Here is a 21,591-nt window from a genome sequence, read left to right on the forward strand (position 1 = left end):
ATTCTGACCTAATCAATTCAGGTAAGAGTGATGAGAACCTACATTTTCAGTGTCACTAACTTAATGGTCTCACCTGAAATTGTTGAAGAGAGTCTACATCTGAGCAGTAATGGGTATTGAGGACTTAGAGTACTGAAGTATAGGACAGTTATATATCATGGTTTATTATGCTAATGGTTGGGATATAAATGGAGCACACTTGAAAATCTTTGGGCATCTGGGTAGTCCAGGCATATACTGACAGAAAAATATTGTTGTCATGAGAAGTGTGTTGAGACAGACAAAATATATTTTTCTGTGTAGAATACATTCATTTTATATAACATTTCTATGTATGTAGAAGTTATGGCCGGGTTAAGAAATTAAAATCCTTCTTTGATTTTAAAGTATACTTTTAAAATAAAAGGTCTGAAGTATTATGGAAATAATGGAGTCTCTTATAGGATAGGGGAAGAATAAGTAAAGATAACTCTGCTTTTACTTGCATACATAATTAACTGTAATGAAGTATTAATTGCAAAGGAAAGTGCTTTTCTGTGTTGCACTGTTTCAACAGACCATTAATGTTGATTTTCAATAAGTCTTGGAACATGGAGAAGTTCCAGCAAACTGGAAGAAAGCTAATGTTGTGCCAGTATTTTAAAAGGCTAAACAAGTTGACCCGGGTAATTATAAGCCTATCAAACTGACATTGATCCTGGGCAAGATAATGGAACAGCTGATACTGGACTCGATTAATAAAGAATTAAAGGAGGGTAATATAATTAATGCCAATCAACATAAGTTTGTGGGAAATAGATTCTATCAAACTACCTTAATATCTTTTTTTGATGCGATTACAAGTTTGGTTGATAAAGGTAATAGTGTTGAGATAATATATTTGGACTTTTGTAAGGCATTTGACTTGGTAATGCATGACATTTTGATTAAAAAACTTGAAAGATATAAAATTAACAAGGATCACATTATATGGATAAAAGCTGACTAGCTGATGTCTCAAAATATAATTGTAAATGGGGAATCATCATTGAATGGGTGTGTTTCTAATGGGATCCCGCAGAGATTGGTTCTTGGTCCTATGTTGTTTAACATTTCTATTAATACCCTGGAAGAAAACATAAAATCATCACTGATAAATGTTGCAGATGGCACAAAAAATGGTGGGAGTGGTAAATAATTAACAGGACAGATCACTAGTAGCATGATCTGGACCACTTGGTAAGCTGTGTGTAAGCAAACAGTATGTGTTTTAATATGGCTAAATGCAAATGTATACATCTAGGAGTGAAGAATGTAGGCCATACTTACCGGGGGACTCTGTCCTGGGAAGTTGTGACTTTAAATAAGTTCGGGGAGAGGGCAGGGGTTTGAGTTGGATAATTAGCTGAACATGAGCTCCCAGTGTGATGCTGTGGCCATGAGTGCTCATGCAATTGTTGGATGCATAAAGAGGGGACCCTTGAGTAGGAAGGTTATTTTACCTCTGTATTTGGCACTGGTGCAACTGCTGCTGGAATAGGGTTCAGAGAAGAGCCACGAGAATGACTAAAGGATTAGAAAACATGCCTTATAGTGTTAGACTCAAGGAACTCAATCTATTTATCTTAACAGAGAGAAGGTTAAGGGGTTTCTTAATTACAGTCTTTAAGTACAGATGAGGAGACTGAAGCACAAGGAAGTTGTTACTTCCCCAGTCACATAGCATATCTGACCCGTGGCTCCTGATGCCCAATCCTCTGCATTTTCTGGCAGAATGAAAGTTATAATAGAAGTCCATGAGGACCATATAATGTTAAATGCTAAAAAGGCCTTCTAAAATAATGTTGTTTGCTCCTTGAGATGTTAGAGGCTGGAAATTCAGTGGAGTTGGTGCACTGAGTGCATGGGGAGGAAATCCTTGAATTGTAGATCAAATGGCCCCCTATAATAATTAAGGCAATATTCTCTTTAATTATCTTCAGTGGCTGGGGTACAGATTGTCCAGGACGTGGGGGAATAAAGATTAGAAAATGATGGTGGGATCTTCAGGACTCTAATGTAGGTGTGTAGGGCTGTCCAAAGAAAAAGAGTACCTCTCTCAAGAGGGTTTGACAGTTGAGCTGCCAAAAAATTGATGTCTTTCTACAAGTCCTTGAAGCTTTTCTCCCGTTGAGTTCATTTGTGAAACTGAACAGAACTATTAGGCTTCTGTTCTTGAGGTCAAAGCCCTGATGCTAAAGATAAAAAGAAAGTAGCGGGAAGAAAAGTGAGAGTTGGCACATAGTTGTGCTCCAGAAACTAAGCTATCATTTACAAAGTAAGCAGTTAGCCCTTGTATTTCCAAAAGATATCCATGATTAGAGTGATGACTACATAGTAAGTCTGTACGAGTTTGTAGACAGCTTTGAAACAATAGTTCTGACGGAGATGAGCTGCCCACGTTAATCTCAAAAGGGTATTGACACTGAAACCTACTAAGGATGTTTTAATATCAGCATTGTTAACTACGTCACAGCTGATTATTTTGGCAGAAAATTTAAGCTAATATACATCTCTAGTGTTATTCAATGAACTGGCAGATTTTGGTGCAGGAGGTTGCTGTCAAGGTTGCCGTGGAGAATGAGGAATTCAAATTTCCAATCTTCTTCTTCTCCCTCTCCTGTCTCTCTCTTCCCCCTCCCCCCCCCAAAGTGAAGTCATTTCCCCCCCCTCCCAAACACATACATCTTTTCCCCAGTAGCAAAAGCCTCAACTGCTCCCAAGCAACTCCAATACTTTCTGCGTATGCAAAGCTCCAACTGTGAAAACCTCAGCAACTTCTACAATACACGTTTTCAGCACAGACATGTGGCACAATCAGAGTTGAAAATTTGGGGGCAGTGGAAAATGTGAGGAAAAGAGAGTAAGAGCGTTTGAGGGAGACAGAGGGGAGAAGCAGTATCACATTATTCAGGAGTCCCTCCCAAATCGTATAGGTCCAATAATGTGCTGTATGGGAAATGGAGCCTGGGAAATAATACAGATAATAATGAAGTGGGAGTAATGAGTCTCCCACTAAATAGAAGAGACTTGATTGATTTTTTTAAAAAAAGAGAAAAGGAAAGCTGTTATAAATTTAACATCCAGTTAAAAATTTAAGTATTTAGTGATATTCTTAAAGTAGTGCATACCAGTTGGTCAGTAAAGAAAAAATAGATGTAGATCTGATCTCTGTTTATACAACCTTATTTATTAATGGTACCTAGTAAACATTTTGTTTAATGTCTCCCACCTTTTCATTTATTTAGGTTATAAAAATATACATTTATTTGAAACACTGTGATATAATTTATAACTTGCTTGATTTTAGAAGTTCCCTTTCATGTTTTCCATCACAATTTGGAGAAAAGGTTTAATTTGTCATCATTCCCACAAGATGGAGCTCTTTACGTATGTAAGGCATAAAAACTGTGCTGTGCTGGTTACGTTAGGATCATTTTATAATGTAACTTTTTGTGTTATTTGCTGAACCTTAAAGATAGTCTATCAGATAATGTTTTAGATAATACATATATCAACATTTTGTTAATCTGCTTCTATGGAAAGGCATGATGCAGTATAGAAAACAGTAAATATTAGGTGTCCCTATAGACAAGTAGGATGGTCTTGTGGTTAAGAGACTGAACTGGGACATGTGAGATTTAGGTTTTCTTCCTCACTCTGCCACTGACTCTCTGTGACTCTCTTTTGGCAAGTCACGTAATCTTTTTATGTCTTTTCCTTCTTCAGTATGGGAATAACAATACTTTGCAATCTCCTGTGGGTGTGGTGAGATTATCCTTCCCTACCCTCTGTGAATTAGGGAAGTATTAACCCTTAATGTATATGAAGTGTTTAGGTGTGAAGCTGGTGAGCCCCATATAAAAACCCGTAAATAAAAAGAAATACTGGTTCTTTTCATTATGTACTGGACACTGCATCATGTTGCACCTGGATATGTGCTTCCAAGAATATCCTAGTTGATCATTGTTTTGTCGGGAATTGTTTGATAACATCTTTGATATATTGCCAATCTCTTAGTGCCCAATTATTTCCTCGTTTATGTATTTGAATAGTAAAAATTCAGTGTACGGAGTTTGTTTCGTCACACCATGTTTCAAAGTCCTTTTCTGCGTCTAGGTCTCGTCTATTTTTTTAGCCCTCCTTTTTTATTAGTATTAAATTGTGATAAATTCACTTAATAAAACTTCCTATTCATGAACAGTGTAGCTAGATAATCTTGGAAAAGGAAGCTCTTTCTTTATCCACATGCTTTGTGTAGAAAGGTTCCCACCACTGTCCTTCCAACGTGGCATAGTCTTCTTCCAGCAATACTACAATTGACTGGGTAGTATATATTATAGAAAAACCTACAAATTTGTTCTGCTTCATTGAACAATCTGACCCCATAGGTTTCTCTCTGCTGGTTGAACTTGCTAAGCAGAGTGACCAATTGCTTGCTTTTGAGATTTCCCCACCCCCTCCAGCCAACTGCACTGCCTTTACATGCAACCTTTAATTCATCTTCTCTTTTAGCTCCAAGCAGATGGCTTCAGCTTCTCATAGAGTAGTCCAGCTTGTTTGATGGGCAGAAAATATCTTAAGTGTGACCAAGTCCAAATTCCTTTAACAACATGCTCATAGTTTTCCAATAGTGTTCCTGGAGCAGGTGATGTGTCCACAATATATTCCAAGCCATGTTTTGGTGGCTTCTTTCTCCTCAGCATTCTCATTCCCTCTCCAGGAATACACTGCAAAGTTGTTTCCCTTATGTTTCTGCTCTCTAGGTTCTAGCACGTTAGCCCCTTCCTCTTCTAGCGGAGACAGAATAGTGCTCAGATGATTGTCCCATACTAGGACCCTGGAGTACCACATCATTTGCTGCTCCAGGTCAAGCAGCTTACAGGATTTGCCCATGATGTGGTAGGGGGCTAGAGAGTACAGTTCTCAGCACCCTGCATCACTTTCTTGCATGTATTAGTGGATCAGACTATCTGGGAGTCATGGGATCTGCTTGCTCTTGAAAATAACTTCCTCTTTTATGCAGGGCTGCTCAATACCTCTTTTACTCCTCTGACTTTAACTGCTTTCCCCAGCTGGATATTCTAAGTGTAAGTCAGTATCAAAATGGAAAAAAATCTCGATAATTCAAGGCTCTTGATTTTTTCTCCTCAGAAGCGCCAGGCCTTGTCAGACATTTCAATTCTAGCTTTATTCAGCAAGTAAGTTTCTATGGCTCTAGTAAACCCCCAAGCTCCCCAGAGAGTATAGTCAGAAGAAGGATTTCATAAGGATGGGAAATCATACTTCCCTGTAAAGACTTGGAAGGATAGGACTCTTCCCCTCCCCAAGAACTCGGCCAAGATGGTTACAAAAACTTAGAGGGCTCCAGACTCTACATTCCCCAAGGCTTGAACCTCAGACTAAATCTACAGCCTCCTTCCAGACACAGTGGAAAACTGTTGGTCTTGGTCAAAGATTAATCCAGCAGTAGAAGGTCTTTGGGGGGTGGTAGGGAGGGGAGAAATCCTCCACTTTGCTAGAGGCTAACATTTCCCCCATGTACTCTGGGGACAAATAAATGGACTCTACCTTAAGAAAGCAATATGAATCTCCACTTAAATGTCTCAGAAGGTCCCTCAGTATTTTCTCTGATTCCTAGTTTTCCCTCTGTGGACTCAAGATCTCAGCAACTTTTTTAAAAAGGAATAAAGCTAAATCTCTTTGCTAAAGAATGAGAGGGGGGAAAAAAGGACATTTTTATGTTTGAAATTCACTCCAATGCAGAGAGCCCATCCAAGGGACTCTACATCACATTCTTTGTTAAGGGTTTAAGTGGTATGGAAGGCCTGGAGGAAAGCTTGCCTTGGATTGAAATTACTTATAGCAAATACCCTTTTCTGAAAAATTTAAAGCTAAATTTTTATAGTAAGTTACAGAAATAAGAAATCATATGCTATCATATAGGAAGACTCTCTTAAGGGGATGTCTGTATTGAACGTTCATTTTGTAAGAGAGAACAAAAGCTTGTTGTTTATGAAAATACATGCAGAAGAGTAAAACTAAAGTATCAGGAATGTTTGCACACTAGTGTCCTGTACAATTATGACATTCTGGGGTGCAATCCAGACCAGTGAAGAGCTATGTGACCCCTGCCCTGTGCACTTGGGTGTCTTACAATGCTTTGCTGCTGTAACTCCCACCTGGGCCGCTCACAAACAGCCTTCCAGCATGCAGGTAACACCCTGAATGTCTGTGTATAGCTGCATCCTGCCAGCGACACATCATTCACACTCTGGCTTCCACCAGCCTTGATTAACACTGGCAGAGTGATCCCAACATACTCCTAATCCTGCTACCCAAACAATTCACAATGTTGGATTAATTTTAATTAAAAAATAAAACAAGTATATTTAACTACAAGAAGATAAGTTTTAAATGAGTACAAGTATAAGGCATTAAAGTTGGAAATGGTTATAAGAGATATAAAGACTAAACTTAACAAACTAGAGTTGGTTCAAGGGGAAGTCACTTACCACATGTTTCTAGAAACATTGCTGACCAAACACTCAGCCAGGACCTGCTGCCGAAATCCAATGTTTTATTTTGTTGTCTTAGGTGAAAAGGAGAGAGAGAGATATAGGGGGAGATCCCTTGGGGGTGTTTCTGCCACTCACTTTTATAGTTCAGTCACCCTTTTATTGCATTTTCCTGAGGGTTACCCTGGATGAAGTTCATTCCCACTATGAGGTTGGAGTTATGGAGTTTTGTGTTGAAAGAGGTTTCATGCTGTTGTTTGCTAAGATGCTGATCTGTTTGTTCTTGCTCCCCTTCCTTACCAAAGAATGTCCACTTGATAGGTGATGGCCCATCAGCTTTGATGACATCTGGCTAGAGGCATCAGCTTGTCCTATGTCTTTGAGAAATGGGTTTGCCCACTCCCCAGACTTGTCTGATAAACACACCTCAGTTATAATTTCAGCTCACATTTATAAATTTACATATTATGTTACCACACGTTTCATCATGATATTATCGACCAGTGAGTTGTTAGTTTTCAAATGATACCTCACAAGGCATATTTTGTACAAAGATTATTACAGTAGTTTGTAGGGTGTGAATGCAGGGGTGATTTCCACTACACCTCTACCCCGATATAACGCTGTCCTCGGGAGCCAAAAAATCTTACTGCGTTATAGGTGAAACCGCGTTATATCGAACTTGCTTTGATCCGCTGGAGTGCACAGCCCCGCCCGCCCCAGAGCACTGCTTTACCGTGTTATATCTGAATTCATGTTATATCAGGCCGCATTATATTGGGGTGGAGGTGTATATCGTTGCTTATTTTAGTCTTTTCCAATATTTTGGTTTTATTTTATTTTTCCTAATATTTGAGGAACAGTGCAATAAACAACTACAAGGTGGAGATGAAAGTTGAGGCTTCCATGGAAGATGACCTGTCCAAGGCTCTCTTTTGTGCTATGACTGTTCGCCTATAGGTGTCAGCAAAATGGAAAATATTTTTAGTTTTGTGAATAAAGTACTCAAAATCCAGATGTATGATCTATCTCAATACACGGCCAAAAACTCTGTCCAAGTTACAGTATTTTGGTGTTTTTTCTTAAAGCCCAGGTCAGGTGATTGGTGCTGGAACAATTTTTATAGTGGGGGTGCTGAGAGCCACTGAACTAAACTGCAAACCCTGTATATAATGGAAACCAGTTCAAGCCAGGGGGTGCGGCAGCAACCCCAAACCCCCTACTTCCAGCACCTATAATTACATGAGAATCTTGGCTTTCCTTTTGGGAGGGAAATAGTAAGTTTCTAGCCCTTCTGGTTGTGAAGAAAAGACTGAAAACATGAAAAGGCCCAAAAACTAGAAGGCAAATTAAAATAATTCAGTTTTTAAAAAAATCTCATGATTTTTAAACCAATTTCATAATTTTGGGAGTTTGATGATTTTTGAACACTTGAGGTTGGCAATACTAAAACTTCAATGGCTTCCTTGACTCTTGCATTCTCTGTGTTACTATTCCAACAGTCATCTGTCTTGCCCGCCACTGTGACCATGTCAAGTCACTGTTCTAATCCTTTGATTGCCTTTCCCTCACTGATCAGATTTAAGGACTCTGTCCTTTTCTCTGCTGTTTAGCTGCCCATACCTCTCACTCCTCTTTGAAGCTTCTGTTGAAGCTTAAAGATTAATCACCCACTATATCCTTTCCTTGCCCATTCTGATGTCTATGCCTTCTTCATGTGACTACTAGTCCCCTGAGCAAATTCAACAAGCTAAATGTTCAATTCTTCCATGAGGCTTATAAATCCTAGTTCCACCTTCAAAGAATTAACAAATCAACCCACCACCCTCACCCTTGCAAAAAAAACCCCGAAAATTCCAAAACCAAATTTTATTAAAACAAGTGGAATTAACAAACTACATTTTCAACTTTGCTTTTTATTGTATATGCTTCCTAGTCCTCAATTGTATGTCATCAGTAGGATTATAAGCAGCTCAGGAAGAAGAACCCAGACTCCTTACTTGTCTGTGAAAGCCAAAGTTTTCAAACTGAATGCCTAAAATTAGGCAACTAAATCCATAGTTAGGATCCTTAATAAAAACAGCCTGATTATCAAAAGGGCTGACGTCAATAGGAGTGATGGTGGCTCACCACTTCTGAACATCAGACCACTTTTGTGTGCCTAGGCATAGATTTAGATGGAAACTTTATGCATCTGTGTTTTGAAATATTGGCCCTGTTGCACTCTTGGAACTCTATATAAATCTTTTTATGAGAAAAAAAGATTGCATTTTATTAGTTACTGTTGATTGTAGTCCACTAGGGGGCTGAATGCTTCAGGATATTTCTTAACTGTGTTTGGCTAGAGTCATGGAAAATTTATTTAATTGGGCAAATCTGTTGTTAGACATACTAGAAAAATAAATATGTATATTTGCACCTCTTTATATTTAATAAACAGTGGATTTTGATGAAAAAGTGATCCATGCTATTTGAAGTAGTTAGAGAAGCTGAGACTTTTGTACTCATATTTGAGCATAAGAAACCGACCAGTGAGGCTGAGGTCAACCATGATATAACTGGTTAAGCACTGGGATTAATGCCATAAGGGTCAGGTTCAGAGCTCGGTTTTGAATTATGTCTTTTGTTTAATAATATCAGCGGTGTGGGTCACAAATTATGTCATTGTGATACCAAGTTTGAATTTAAAAGATGAAAACCTTAAGATTTCAGTAATGGTCCCTACCTGTTATACTAAACTATTCAGAAAAAAGAAAGTTCTGTTTTGTAATTTGTATTTAACAGGTCTGTATATGATGACCAGCCAAATGCACACCAAAGATTTATGGAAAAACTAGATGCTTGCATACGTAATCATGACAGAGAGATAGAAAAGATGTGTAATTTTCACCATCAGGGCTTTGTGGATGCTATTACAGAACTTCTTAAAGTAAGGGCTGATGCAGGAAAATTGAAGGTAAGAAACTACTTATTTAAACTTCTCTATATTGCTGTCATTGATTAATATTAGATGGAATGTTTCTTCTTTAAGGGATAAGACTTTCATGATATACATACACATCCTGATGTTTACAATTAATTTTTCAGAAATTGTATAGCTTTTCAGAAATGTCTTGTCTACTATAATAATACATTTGCCATGTTCATATCTTTTTAGGTCTCATTTTATGATTTCTTCATTTATAATTTTTTATAAAACATTGCCAAAAATAAATATATCAAGTAATTCTGGAAGGCTTTTAAAAGGCAAAGTATTGATAAAAGCAATATTTCTTATAACAGGTCTTGTGTTTTTCTCAGTTTGATTACCAAATTATGTATAAGACCTCTCAATTTCAGATTCAGAAAAAATATTGTTAGAAATCTTGATTCTTTTGGAAAGCCTCCACTTGCAGTTGCACATTTTTTAAAAAGTGTTCTTGTGCTCCCCAAAAGAGTAGGTGGTGTTGTGGTATTCATTAGAAGTGAGGACTAAGGTTTACTCAGAAGTCAGAATGCAGAATAATGAATTGTGAGACCTGTCCCTTTTAGCTCTCTTTACACTTTGGAAAGCAAAATATGCACACCAGACAGAATGAGCGTAGTTCACCAGAGGTTATGATTAGAAGAGCATTATATAAAGGATATTCAGATAACAAGAGACCAAATACAGCGTCAATGAGGTCATTGAGCATCTTTGTTTGGAAATTAATGAGATTTTTAATAAACTAGAATGTGCTTCCTTATTATGATGACCTAATGAGTCACTTAATATGTGGGAAAATCTGAGGTCGAGCTTTGCCTGCACCTGCAGCATTAAAATGTTGCTGTGGTTTGGAGATTTCCACGTTTGATGTTAATCAACCACCCAGTGTTTGCATTCAGCAAAGTATGAATGTTTAATTACCATAAAATGCAATCACCATATCTTACAGACAATGAATGGCACATAGAGCTCATTGAGGTTATCAAAAAGGGACCAGTGATCAATTGGGTCAATGATTTGAATTGTTTGACAGACCTACAGAAACAAGTAAAGTTCAAAAATCCCAAGTAAATTCGAGAAGTTTGCCACAGAATCTGTTAGAAAGAACTGTCATAAGTAATTGAAGTTAACAAAAGCCCTTTGCAATCAAAAGTTCAAGTTCAAGCTGTAGAGTTAATTTGAATTTGCATTTCTTTGTTCTAAATTTCTCATGAAGCATGATCTAATTACAAGGGTGAGCAGTTACATCAGGGCAATATATGCATATTTGTCTAACAAAGGTGAAATTATTTTTAAGGTCCAAGTTACTGATACCAACCGAAGGCTTCAAGATGCTGGGAAAGAGGTGAGAAAATGGTTTTTAATTGAACATTTGCAGCAAATTAAATTTGTTTGCATAATTTAATTGTAATTTTTTACAAAATATCTAAGGTGATAGCCCAAACAGAGGAAATCATCCGATGTAGAATTCAGCAGCGGAATATTACAACAGTAGTGGAAAAACTGCAGTTGTGTCTTCCAGGTGAGTTACAAATATGTGCAATAGTGACATTTGGCTAAATACAATAGCCAATGAGATAAGTCATTGTACCCAAAACACAACAGCAGTATTATTTTTTTCTCTCCTATTTCAATGTTCTGAAACATGAAATTTAGCAGAAGAGTTACTAGGATCTTACAAATGTGTCCAAATTTAGATCTCATTATGGTATATTTATTCTTTAATAATTGTAATAGAGTAAACATACAGCCTTGTTAGCAAGCTAACAACGAGAGGACATAGATTGTACGAAAAAATTAAGCATGTGTATTTTTATCATACAATAAATATGTTTGCATTTAAACCTTTGAAGTTGTTGTTTAATATTTATTTTCCTGTGGTTAAAAATTTAAGGGAAAACATAAAGTTTGTGAATGTTATTTATAGTATCATCTTTCAACATTGTGCAGTATCACAATAGTTTGTTATGAAACAGCACCATCTTGAGACATTGTTTCGTATATAGTTAGAGAACATTGCATTTCACAGTGTACATTTATAAAGACTGACTTCTGTTTATAACGTTGGCAGATAGGTTTGAATCTTTTTCTTGGTACTACGTAATCGTTCTGTTGTGACTTGGGATAATGACAGTAGATGGTACTGTTGCCTTTCTATGAACTGTTCCCATTAACTGATAATACATATGAAATTCCCCAGGTTTTTTATGGTGTGCTATGAACATAATTAATTGACAGATATTTAAACAAAAGTTGGTGTGTTTACATTGAGAAATGTTTGAAACTGTTTCATTTTAAATTCTTTACTATTTAACTTCTCTTTAATTGTTTACTTTTTTTCTCTTAATCTGCAATCTAGAACCTTATTTTTGCTACTTCTAGTTGCTCTTCATATTGTAATATGTTATTGAGAAAAGTGTGTAAGTGAAACTAAGACTAAAATAATATACAGTTTATACTTTTCATTTTAAAGTATATATTCTTTTTCTTATTAACTAGAGTATTTAATTTGCAATAAGATCTAAATGGGTTAATATTTTTGTTTTATATAGTACTGGAAATGTACAGCAAACTAAAAGAGCAGATGAATGTAAAAAGGTGAGTGAATTTCTTTCTGTCACTGAAGTGTAACTTTTTTAATGAATGGGTTCATCTACTTGTCTTTTACAATTATTAACAAAATGATAAAGACTAGTGAGGTCAAGACATAGTGAATCATATAGTCAGGTCTTTTCATCATTCCTTGCCCTTGTTTCAAGTATGCCATTACAAATTAACAGATGTTACATGAAGAATAAAACAATTCTAGGATCTTAATTAACAAACTTGAGAAAACAGTTTTTACTTAAGCATGAATGCAATGGAAATATATTTTAGGACATGAAGTATAAACTTTTATTAATATTCTAAAACAATTTAAGGACCAAATAATTAATCTTTCCATTTATCTATAACACATCATGAAAACACATATATCTTCTTTATCTATATTTTCCTTTTTTAGTCTCTGTTTTATTTATTTGAATTTTTTGTAATGTGTCTTATTTTAATGTGTAAAATAAAGTAATGTCTAAACTTTTCTCTATGTGAACTCTAAAAAATGATCTAAGATTTTGCTTTGTAATTACTAAGTGGGCTAGATCACTGGTTATTTTCTTCTCTCAGCCTGCTCTCACGAGGTTCTCTTCATCTCTGGTTTAGTTTAACCATTAATGCCCTGCACCCGTCCCAAATTAACCCTTTTATTATTATGATATAAAGGGCTCTTAATATTGATAGCTCTACTTCTCCCGTATTCTACGATGAGTATCAGAGGTAGCACTATTGGGTTAAGTATTTTGATAATTTGTTAGTGTGGCCTTAATTAGCTATCTATTGTACCCCTATGACCACTCTGTGACCTAATGACCACTCAGACTCACAGATGCACTGGCAGCAAACTCAGGAAAAAAGCCATTTCCTTTGAATTTTTTCTTTTTGCCCTTTGTTCTGTTTGATCAGCGTGGTCAGCACACACAGCCCAGCACAAAAGAAGCCCCCAGAGATCATCATGCAGGAGGATCTCATGGGGGAGATGGTGGAGTCTGATCTCTGTTCTATCAGAACAATCGTCAAGTTCCATCATCCAAAAGAAAAAAAAAAAAAAAACCAAAACAAAAAAAAATCAGATGATGCCACAGGACACAACACATCAACAATGTGAAACAAGCTGAGACAGCTGAAGCAGAAAGCCAAAGAATCAAGAATCAGAAAGGGGAGGGAGAGGAGGGGCGCTCTGTGATGACTGTAGCTATCCCTCCGCTCCCACAACCATTCAAATTCATTTGAATTACTGAAAAAAGAGGGTCAAAGGGTGGGTCGTGGTAGTTGCAGGGCCCCCCCCCCCCCCCCCCCCCCCCCCCCCGGGAACAAAAAAAAAAAAAAAAAATTTTTTTTTTCTTTTGTTTTGTGTATGTGCTGGCTGCTGACTGATGCTGCTGTGCAGCTGCTGCAACAGCAACATCCCTCCCCTCCTCCTTCCCTTCCTTGCTGATGGCAATAGGACTGGTATCCGTTGTCATCATCCCGTGTGCTCTGGGCTGCTGGCTGGTGAGGGTCAGCCCACAGCCAGCCTCTGCAAAAATGGGAATGACTCCAGGTCATTCTCTTCTTTAAGTTTTGTCTAATGGAGATTCAGTCCTGCCTGGAATATCATTCCAGCTGGAGGCTTCTACCTCAGGCTGCTCTCCCCAGTGAGCAGCACTGCGCGGTCGCACCTACCCCAGCCTACCCCTTGCTACCAGCGCTCACAATCAGATACCTAGACCTCTACATTTTGCTGCGAATAAAAAAATTAAGCTGCCGTTTAGAACTGTCCCCCAACATACATATTCTGGGACATTTTGTATTTTACCAGTGTCAACTAAAGGCCCACACACAAATGGAGATTCAGTCCTACCTGTGCTTCTATCCTAGTGCTTGTCAAAGATTCCCATTTTCAGCTATAGGCTGAGTAAGTGCAGAATGGTGGTTCACTCTACTTTGCTGTAAGCCAGTTGCCCTCCCCTCTCCCCTTTGATCTCTGCTTGCAGAGGCAATAAAGTCAGTGTTGTTTCTTATTCATGCATTCTTTATTACTTCGTCACACAAATGGGGGGATAACTGCCATGGTAGCCCAGGAGGGGTGGAGGAGGAGGGAAGCAACAGGTGGGGTTGTTGCAGGGGCACCCCCTAGAATGGCATGCAGCATATCATTTCTGCGGGATGTCTGGGGCTCTGACCCGGAGCAGCTGTGCTCTCTGGTTCTTTAGTAGGCTTGCCCGATAGTCCAGACAGGACTGACTCTCCCTTTGGACAAAACTTAAAGAAGGGAATGACCTGGGGAGTCATTCCCATTTTTGTCCATGCGCCCCCGACCGACCTCACCGAGGCCGGCCAGGAGCACCCATGACAGCAGTTCAGTACCGCATCTGTTAGCAACATCCAGTAGACATACGGTGACAGTGAAAAAAGGCTGAACAGGCTCCATGGTTGCCGTGCTATGGCGTCTGCCTGGGCAATCCAGGGAAAAGGGTGCGAAATGATTGTCTGCCGTTGCTTTCACGGAGGGAGGATTGACTGACGACATTTACCCATAACCACCCACGACAAATTTTTGGCCCCATCAGGCATTGGGATCTCAACCCAGAATTCCAATGGGCAGGGGAGACTGCGGGAACTATGGGATAGCTACCCACAGTGCAATGCTCCGGAAGTCAACGCTTGCCTCGGTACATGGACGCACGCCGCCGAATTAATGTGCTTAGTGTGGCCGCGTGCACTTGACTGTATACAATCTGTTTCCAAAAATCGGTTTCTGTAAAATCGGAATAATCCCGTAGTGTAGACATACCCTCAGAGTAAGGGGCAGCATGTTGTTGCAGTGTCTTTGGAGCCGCCCAAGACGGAGACTAACTCCTAGTCACAGTCTCCTACCCACTGTTCTGGGAAGAGGAAGTAAACTCCCTGGACCTATACTCATTGTAGTGTATGCTCCTGCTCCATAACGTACAGATATCACTTTCTGCTTGCTAGAATAGCTGTTCTGCGAAGCCCCCTGCTTCCTGCATGCTGCAAGTGGTGATACAGCACACTAGTTAAAGCGGTTATGCCCTCTCACTTCCTTGCACTGTTGCATAGGACAGGAACAGTCTGGCTTTATAATTGGCAGGGGTGTTAAATTACTGAGCGGAATCATGGAGGGATCACATGAGTGAGCTACAATGGCAGTTAGTTTTTTAGCAGCATTTTGATTTCAGGTGATCTGTTATTTTTGTAGTTTGACTCCCATTGGTTCTTTGGGATTGATTGTTTTTTTACTATTCTTGAGAATTCATCAGTACTCTTCAAAGCTAAAAATAACCTTCAGTCCTCTAAAGATTTAGGGCTATGTCACCTCCTGTAGAAAAATTTGCAGGAGAGGAACTGTTACATGGGAAACTGCAAGTCAAGAACTGTGGCATTACAGAGGTATCAGCCCAACAGAGTAGGGATTAGGACATGTCATCATCATCCCACTAGAAGGAATGCCAAAGCGGGAGGTCCTCCAATAGCATCAATATCCTCAGAGCTGCATTGAAATCCCATGGAGGTCTAGAGCACTGGCTCTCAACCTATCCAGACTACTGTATCCCTTTCAGGAGGCTGATTTGTCTTGCGTACCCTGTTTCACCTCACTTAAAATGATTTGCTTACAAAATCAGACATAAAAATACAAAAGTGTCACAGAACGCTATTACTGAAAATTGCTTACTTTCTCATTTTTACCATATAAAATAAATGGATTGGAATATAAATATTTTACTTATATTTCAGTGTGATACTTACCGTATAATAGTATATAGAGCAATATAAATAAGTCATTGTCTGTAGGAAATTTTAGTTTGTACTGACGTCGCTAATGCTTTTTATGTAGCCTGTTGTAAAACTAGGCAAATATCTACATGAGTTGACATACCCCCTGGAAGACCTCTGTGTACCCTCAGGGTACATATTCCCCTGGCTGAGAACCATTGCCTCAGAGCATTCAAGCTGAGAGACAGTATCTTCATGCTACTGCTGAGACTTCTTTCTTCTCTATAGTATGGCTCTGTCGTTAACTGTGTGACTATCGCAGGGATCAGCAATCTTTGGCACGCGGGCCAGGCCGGTTTGTTTACCTGCCGTGTCTGCAGGTTCGGCCAATCGCAGCTCCCATTGGCTGCAGTTTGCTATCCCAGGCCAATGGGGGCTGTGGGAGCGGCAGCCAGCACATCCCTCGGCCTGTGCCACTTCCTGCAGCCCCCATTGGCCTGGGACGGTAAACCACGGCCAGTGGGATCTGCGATCGGCCGAACCTGCAGACACGGCAGGTAAACAAACCGGCCCTGCCTGCCAGGGGCTTTCCCTGAGGGTCTGCGTGCCAAAAGTGCTGATCTCTGGACTATCGTTTCCTTATGACTTAGTCTTCCCTGTGGGCAGCATAGAGGGCATGGAGTGGTATCCTGTGGAAGTTGACATTAACTCTGGTGGTAATTTCCTGTGGCTTGCCAGGCAACAAAGCCATAGAGTTGTACACTAGCCACATTCCCCTTAATACTGCAATGGTACCACTGGTCTTGCTTGTTTTTGCAGGAAGAACTTCTTGAGAGTGTCAGAGATGTGGAATGTGAATGTTCACTGAACTGAACCTTAATTGAAAAGATAAGGGTGTTTGACTCTTTAACAAAGACATTTTTTCTCACAAGAGTTTATTGGATATTAACATTAAATTAATAACAAAAACAAAAAAACTAATAAAAATACTTTTCCTCCTCAATTTCTCAGATTTCTATCTTTTAAAATGCTGTAATTTCACTAATACTCCAGTTTCCATACAATCGCAGACAAGACCAGAATTGCTAATGTAAAAAAAAACAAGCAGAGAAAAAGGTGTGGCATTTTTTGGTTTTAGGACAAAATCCTTTTAGGACTTCTTTAAACATCTTAAAGAAGCCAAAAGAGCAGAAGCTCATTTACTTCCTCCTATAGACATCACCTTTTAAGATAATGCAAAGTATGTGTCTGGAATATGTGTTGCTTTACTTTGCCAGAATGAAGGTTCACAGTGGATTCCAAACAGCCATCTGTTGGTAACAATTTTTGGTCACTACCAACCTGGGCTGGATTTGAACTGGTGACCTAGGGGTGAAAGGCTCTGTATCCCATTTAACTATCTCCTGAGCCATGTATAATGCAAGTTGACAAGAATTATAGTTGTGAGGAAAAATAAATGAGGAGTCTGCTCTAAACAGACAAGACTGGTTGGAGAGTTTTATGGAGGGGTTAAATCTTGGGAGAAAGGGGCTTAATGGAAGGGGTGTTGGTGCTCCCAGTGTTTTATTACTCACTATGGGTTTATAGATTATAATGAATCTTCCGGACTTTTATTTTTTTTCTTTTAAAGACTGATTTAAAGTGACTTAATCATATCATGCTTTTTATTTAACTGTATTATATCTTATAGCCGGTGGCTATAAGATCTTATAGCTGTATGTGTCTTTTGAATAAGGTTACAGATTTTGCTTTAGAAAATGATGGATATACAACTCCAACAGGATTTGTTAGAGAAAGAGATACAAAAGCACTGACATTGTTAGTGTTCTGTGGGAAGCACTCAGTACTACAGTGAGTGCAATAGAAATGCCTGTAAACAAATAAATTGATTGCTAAGGCTGTTGTTAGACCTTATTTAAGCCACTGTAGGAAAGATGGACGGGACTGTGATCTTGTGGGTAAGGTTTAGATCTGGGTACTTTTCCTGGCTTAGTCATTGACTTTCTGTGTAACTGTGGGAAAGTCACTTAGCCCTTCAGTGCCTCAGTTACCCATACATTACAATGGAGACAATGGTTCCTTATCTCATACAGAGTTGAGATTTGTACATTTTACCAAGACTTTGCGATCCTCAGAGGAAAGGTGCTATATGAGTGCAGTTTATAACCACAGCACAGCGGGACCAAATTCTACAGCAGCAACCCCTAAATTCTGTGGCAATGTAAATTTATTCTAATCCCCATTCATCCCATCCCCATGCAAACAAATGCTCACAGTTGAAATATATGAAGTGACGTTAAATTCATTGTTGATTATTTTCAGCTATGACTATTTTTGAGAATGGATTTTTTTCATTGTGCTCTCTAGATGAAGCGCCAAGTCTCTGTTCCCATGCCGTTCTCCACGTAGCCCAGCTCATAATTTCCTTTCCCAGTGCACCCCAAAGAAGGGGGAAGCTGATAGCTGACTACAGTGGCTAATGTCTCTAGTTGAGCAGGTCTCAACTGCTGTGTTGTTTTCTAAATCCCACAGCTCACCAGCCCGTGCTTGTGGTTCTCCTGGTTGCGAGCTGGACTCCAACTCTGCTTCTGTGATCCACTTTTGCCTAGCTTCATGGAGCAATGCAACAAGCATGCACTGTAATTCAAATAGCTTCTTTTAGGGAAAGCTGGAGAGCAGGAGTCAGAGATAGGCATGTCATCACAGTGCAAGGAGAGAGGGGGAAAAAGTATTGGGATTCCTGGTTGCAGCAAAATGGTGAAGCGCTTGGCAAAAATGTTGAATTATATGGGATATTGGGAAAATGCCCAAATTGTGAAGAGCATGTGTCCCTATATAGGATGAATAGGGCAGTTCACAATCTCAAAGTTTTAGTTTTAGGCACTTTGCAGACTCAGGCAAGCATCCCTGCATCAGTTTATACTTGGTTCGTGTTTTTCACATTATCTCTTCAAGAACCAGAAACAGTATTTTCAAAATGAAAGATGAGAAGCTGGGACACAATTCTATGGCAATGAGTGAATTCTACAGCAAATGATGTGGTTGCAATATCACAGTATCCTCATAGTATGGTATAGATCATTGTACTACAAGGCTGGTGCTGCTTTAGAAAGGCAAAACATAGGCCAACTAAAGTAATAACAGGTATCAATAATTTAACTTCCAAGGAAAAGATGGTGGCTCAGTCTTGTAAAAAAAGATACTTTGTGAAGGTTTCAAAATTGATAGACTGATAGTTTCTTAAGATTCACAATGGTAAAAGGTTAAAAAAGCAGGTGACCTTTCATAAAAAAAGATGATAGTGGGAGTGAGCAGGGAATGAAAGCAGAATTTTTTCCCCCACAAATGGTAATAAACTTATAGAGTATATTACAGTGGAAAGTTGGTCAACATAGAATACAAATGAGTTTGAAACACCTGTTCCTGTAGAAGGGAAGGGATTTAAAGGTCTGGTTAAATAACAAGTGGGAAGCATTGAGATGGACCAAAAGTAGGCAGGTGTGTAAAGCCAGGTGGTGCTTTCCTATTTTTTTTGGCGTTTTTTTTTAATTTGAGGTGATTCAAGTTCAATCCCTGTGAAGAAAATAGCTGTAAACGGTTGCTGTCCTAGGAAAACTACAAAAATTGCACAGTCCCTATTGCAACCACCCTCGTGGATTGCTTGAATAGTATTTTTAAAGGAAGTGCTTTAAATCTAAAAGTTTTTAAGCTGTGTAGTTGGCTGCAGTGTTTCTCAATGATTGGTCTGTGGACCGGCGCCAGTCCCTGAGATCTTCCTGAAACAGTTTAGGAAGGCAGCAAGCTGTTGCCTGGTATCGAAAAGGTTGAGAAATGCTGGGCTACAGGGATTCCCTTCCTTCACAAAAGTAATGTTGCAGTCAAGATGGTGACTCTTTGACATGATTTTTTTTTTTTTACTTTTGTAGCTGTTCCCAGGTCATATGGCTTTCTTTCTCTGTTAGCACTGACCATTTTAAAAACCAGTTTGTATGAACATATTGAATATGAAATTCATTTTATGTAAGTTTGTTCTTTTAATTAGCATTTGTTATTTATATACCACCAGCAGCAAGTTAGGTGTTTTTCAGACTAGTATGAGGACAGGGCATACAAAGAGCTTACAGTGTAAATAGGCAATACATTGAATCAGGAAAAGGAAAGGAGAATAGTGCCAAGTAAGTTCCTTTGTCAAATATTGTTTCAAAATTTGAATCAAGGCCTTCTGGAGTTATGTTTAAAAAAAAATCCCCAAAACACCAAACAAAAACTTGTGATATGTATCTTCAGAGGTAATGTTTAAAACTGTTTAAATATTACATACTGATAACATTATGTTTTTTCACTGCCATTGTTTATGATATGTTTAACTTAACTCAACACCAGAAGTCTTGATAGTCTAATTGGTTTTTTTAATGATGCAATTTTTGGCACTTAGACAATAAAAGAAGCTTAGGTGATTTCAAGCCAATGATAACCGAGAATATGTGATGTAGATATCTTAAAGTAGCAACTTTCCAGATGACCACCCCAAAACTTTTGTAAGTCTGGTTTTCCATATTGCTTGCAGGGCACCAGCACAGCAAGCAGGTGCTTGGGGCAGCCAACAGAAAGGGGTGGCAAGTCTGGCTCTTCGGCGGCAATTCGGCGGTGGGTCCCCGAATTGCCGCCGAAGAATGAAGTGGCGGCAGTAGAAGTGCCGATCGCGGGTTGTTTTTTTTTCCCTGCCGCTTGGGGCGGCAAAAACGCTGGAGCCGGCCCTGATTGCTTGCTTCTGTTTGTGTATTCTCACAGCTGCTTTACATGCCTCCTAACCCTTTGTCAGATTTATTTGGGAGGTTTCAGAAAATTACTGGGAAATTAAGGATGCATTACCAAATCTCCATAGCCACCAGCCACCTCTCCTTATATATTGAGAGATCTCTATATATGAGAGAAAAAATTGCTCCAAAAACAAAGTTTAAAAAAAGGTTTTTGTTTGAAGGATGAGTTAAATTGTATACCTAGAATCATAGAATCATAGAATCAATCAGAGAAGACCAGATGGACCATCTAGTCTGTCCTCCTGCACTCCCTGCAAGATGCAGGCCATCCCCACCCACTCACCCACTCCTCCTTCTCTCTCTCTCTTTTCTCTGCTCTGTGAAATGATGAAAAAAAAGAAAGAATAATAAGTAGTAGATACAGCCCTGCCCCCCCCCCCCCCCATGCTGGGAGGAAAAAAAAAAAGGCCAGGGCCACTGCCAATGGACCCCCTTCGAAAATTCCCCCCCGACCCCAAGCTGATCAGCGAGCATCCCGGCAATGTGGGCAAGACTCTCCAGCCAGACCTCTGAAAAAGCAACAATATCCCAAACAGTGACCCTTTGTACTACAACCCAATGTTTATTGATTGACTTGACTAAACCCGTTATCCTATCATACCATCCCCTCCAGAAACTTATCCAGCTTAATCTTAAAGTCATGGAGGTCCTTCGCCCCCACTGTTTCCCTCGGTAGGCTGTTCCAGAATTGCACTCCTCTACATAAGTGCATGTCTTTGCCAACCCACACTATGCCTTGGCCCTAATAACCTGTACTTCTGAATCAGTGCTCTGCTGTCCAAAGTTCTAGCATGCTTCCTGGTTAAGGATTGTTCACCTTCTTTTTTGTAACCAATCAAATTTCTAAAGAATTTGTTATGGTTATATTCTGACTTCTGGGTCCCTTTAGAGGAAACCACAGTATTTGTATCTCCTTAAAGAAAATCTTTTTTCGACATGTTGAAGGAAAGGGTTACTC

The 21,591-nt window shown here is 39.1% G+C and overlaps 1 protein-coding gene across 12 annotated transcripts in view; it reads left to right on the forward strand.

Moving 5' to 3' along the window:
- The window catches only part of EXOC6 (exocyst complex component 6), a 185,165-nt gene that overhangs the window by 30,078 nt on the left and 133,496 nt on the right, over positions 1-21,591 (forward strand). For 11 of the 12 annotated variants that reach the window (XM_039547871.1, XM_039547872.1, XM_039547873.1 and 8 more), the window contains exons 2-5: positions 9,321-9,492; positions 10,799-10,846; positions 10,933-11,023; positions 12,054-12,099. In XM_039547871.1, the coding sequence (XP_039403805.1) occupies positions 9,321-9,492; positions 10,799-10,846; positions 10,933-11,023; positions 12,054-12,099 (357 nt within the window). The remainder of the gene's footprint in view (positions 1-9,320; positions 9,493-10,798; positions 10,847-10,932; positions 11,024-12,053; positions 12,100-21,591) is intronic. The other variant, XM_039547881.1, reaches the window with a different exon arrangement.

This window comes from Mauremys reevesii, linkage group 7 (genome assembly GCF_016161935.1).
Source record: "Mauremys reevesii isolate NIE-2019 linkage group 7, ASM1616193v1, whole genome shotgun sequence".
In the NCBI taxonomy this organism is placed as follows: Eukaryota; Metazoa; Chordata; order Testudines; family Geoemydidae; genus Mauremys; species Mauremys reevesii.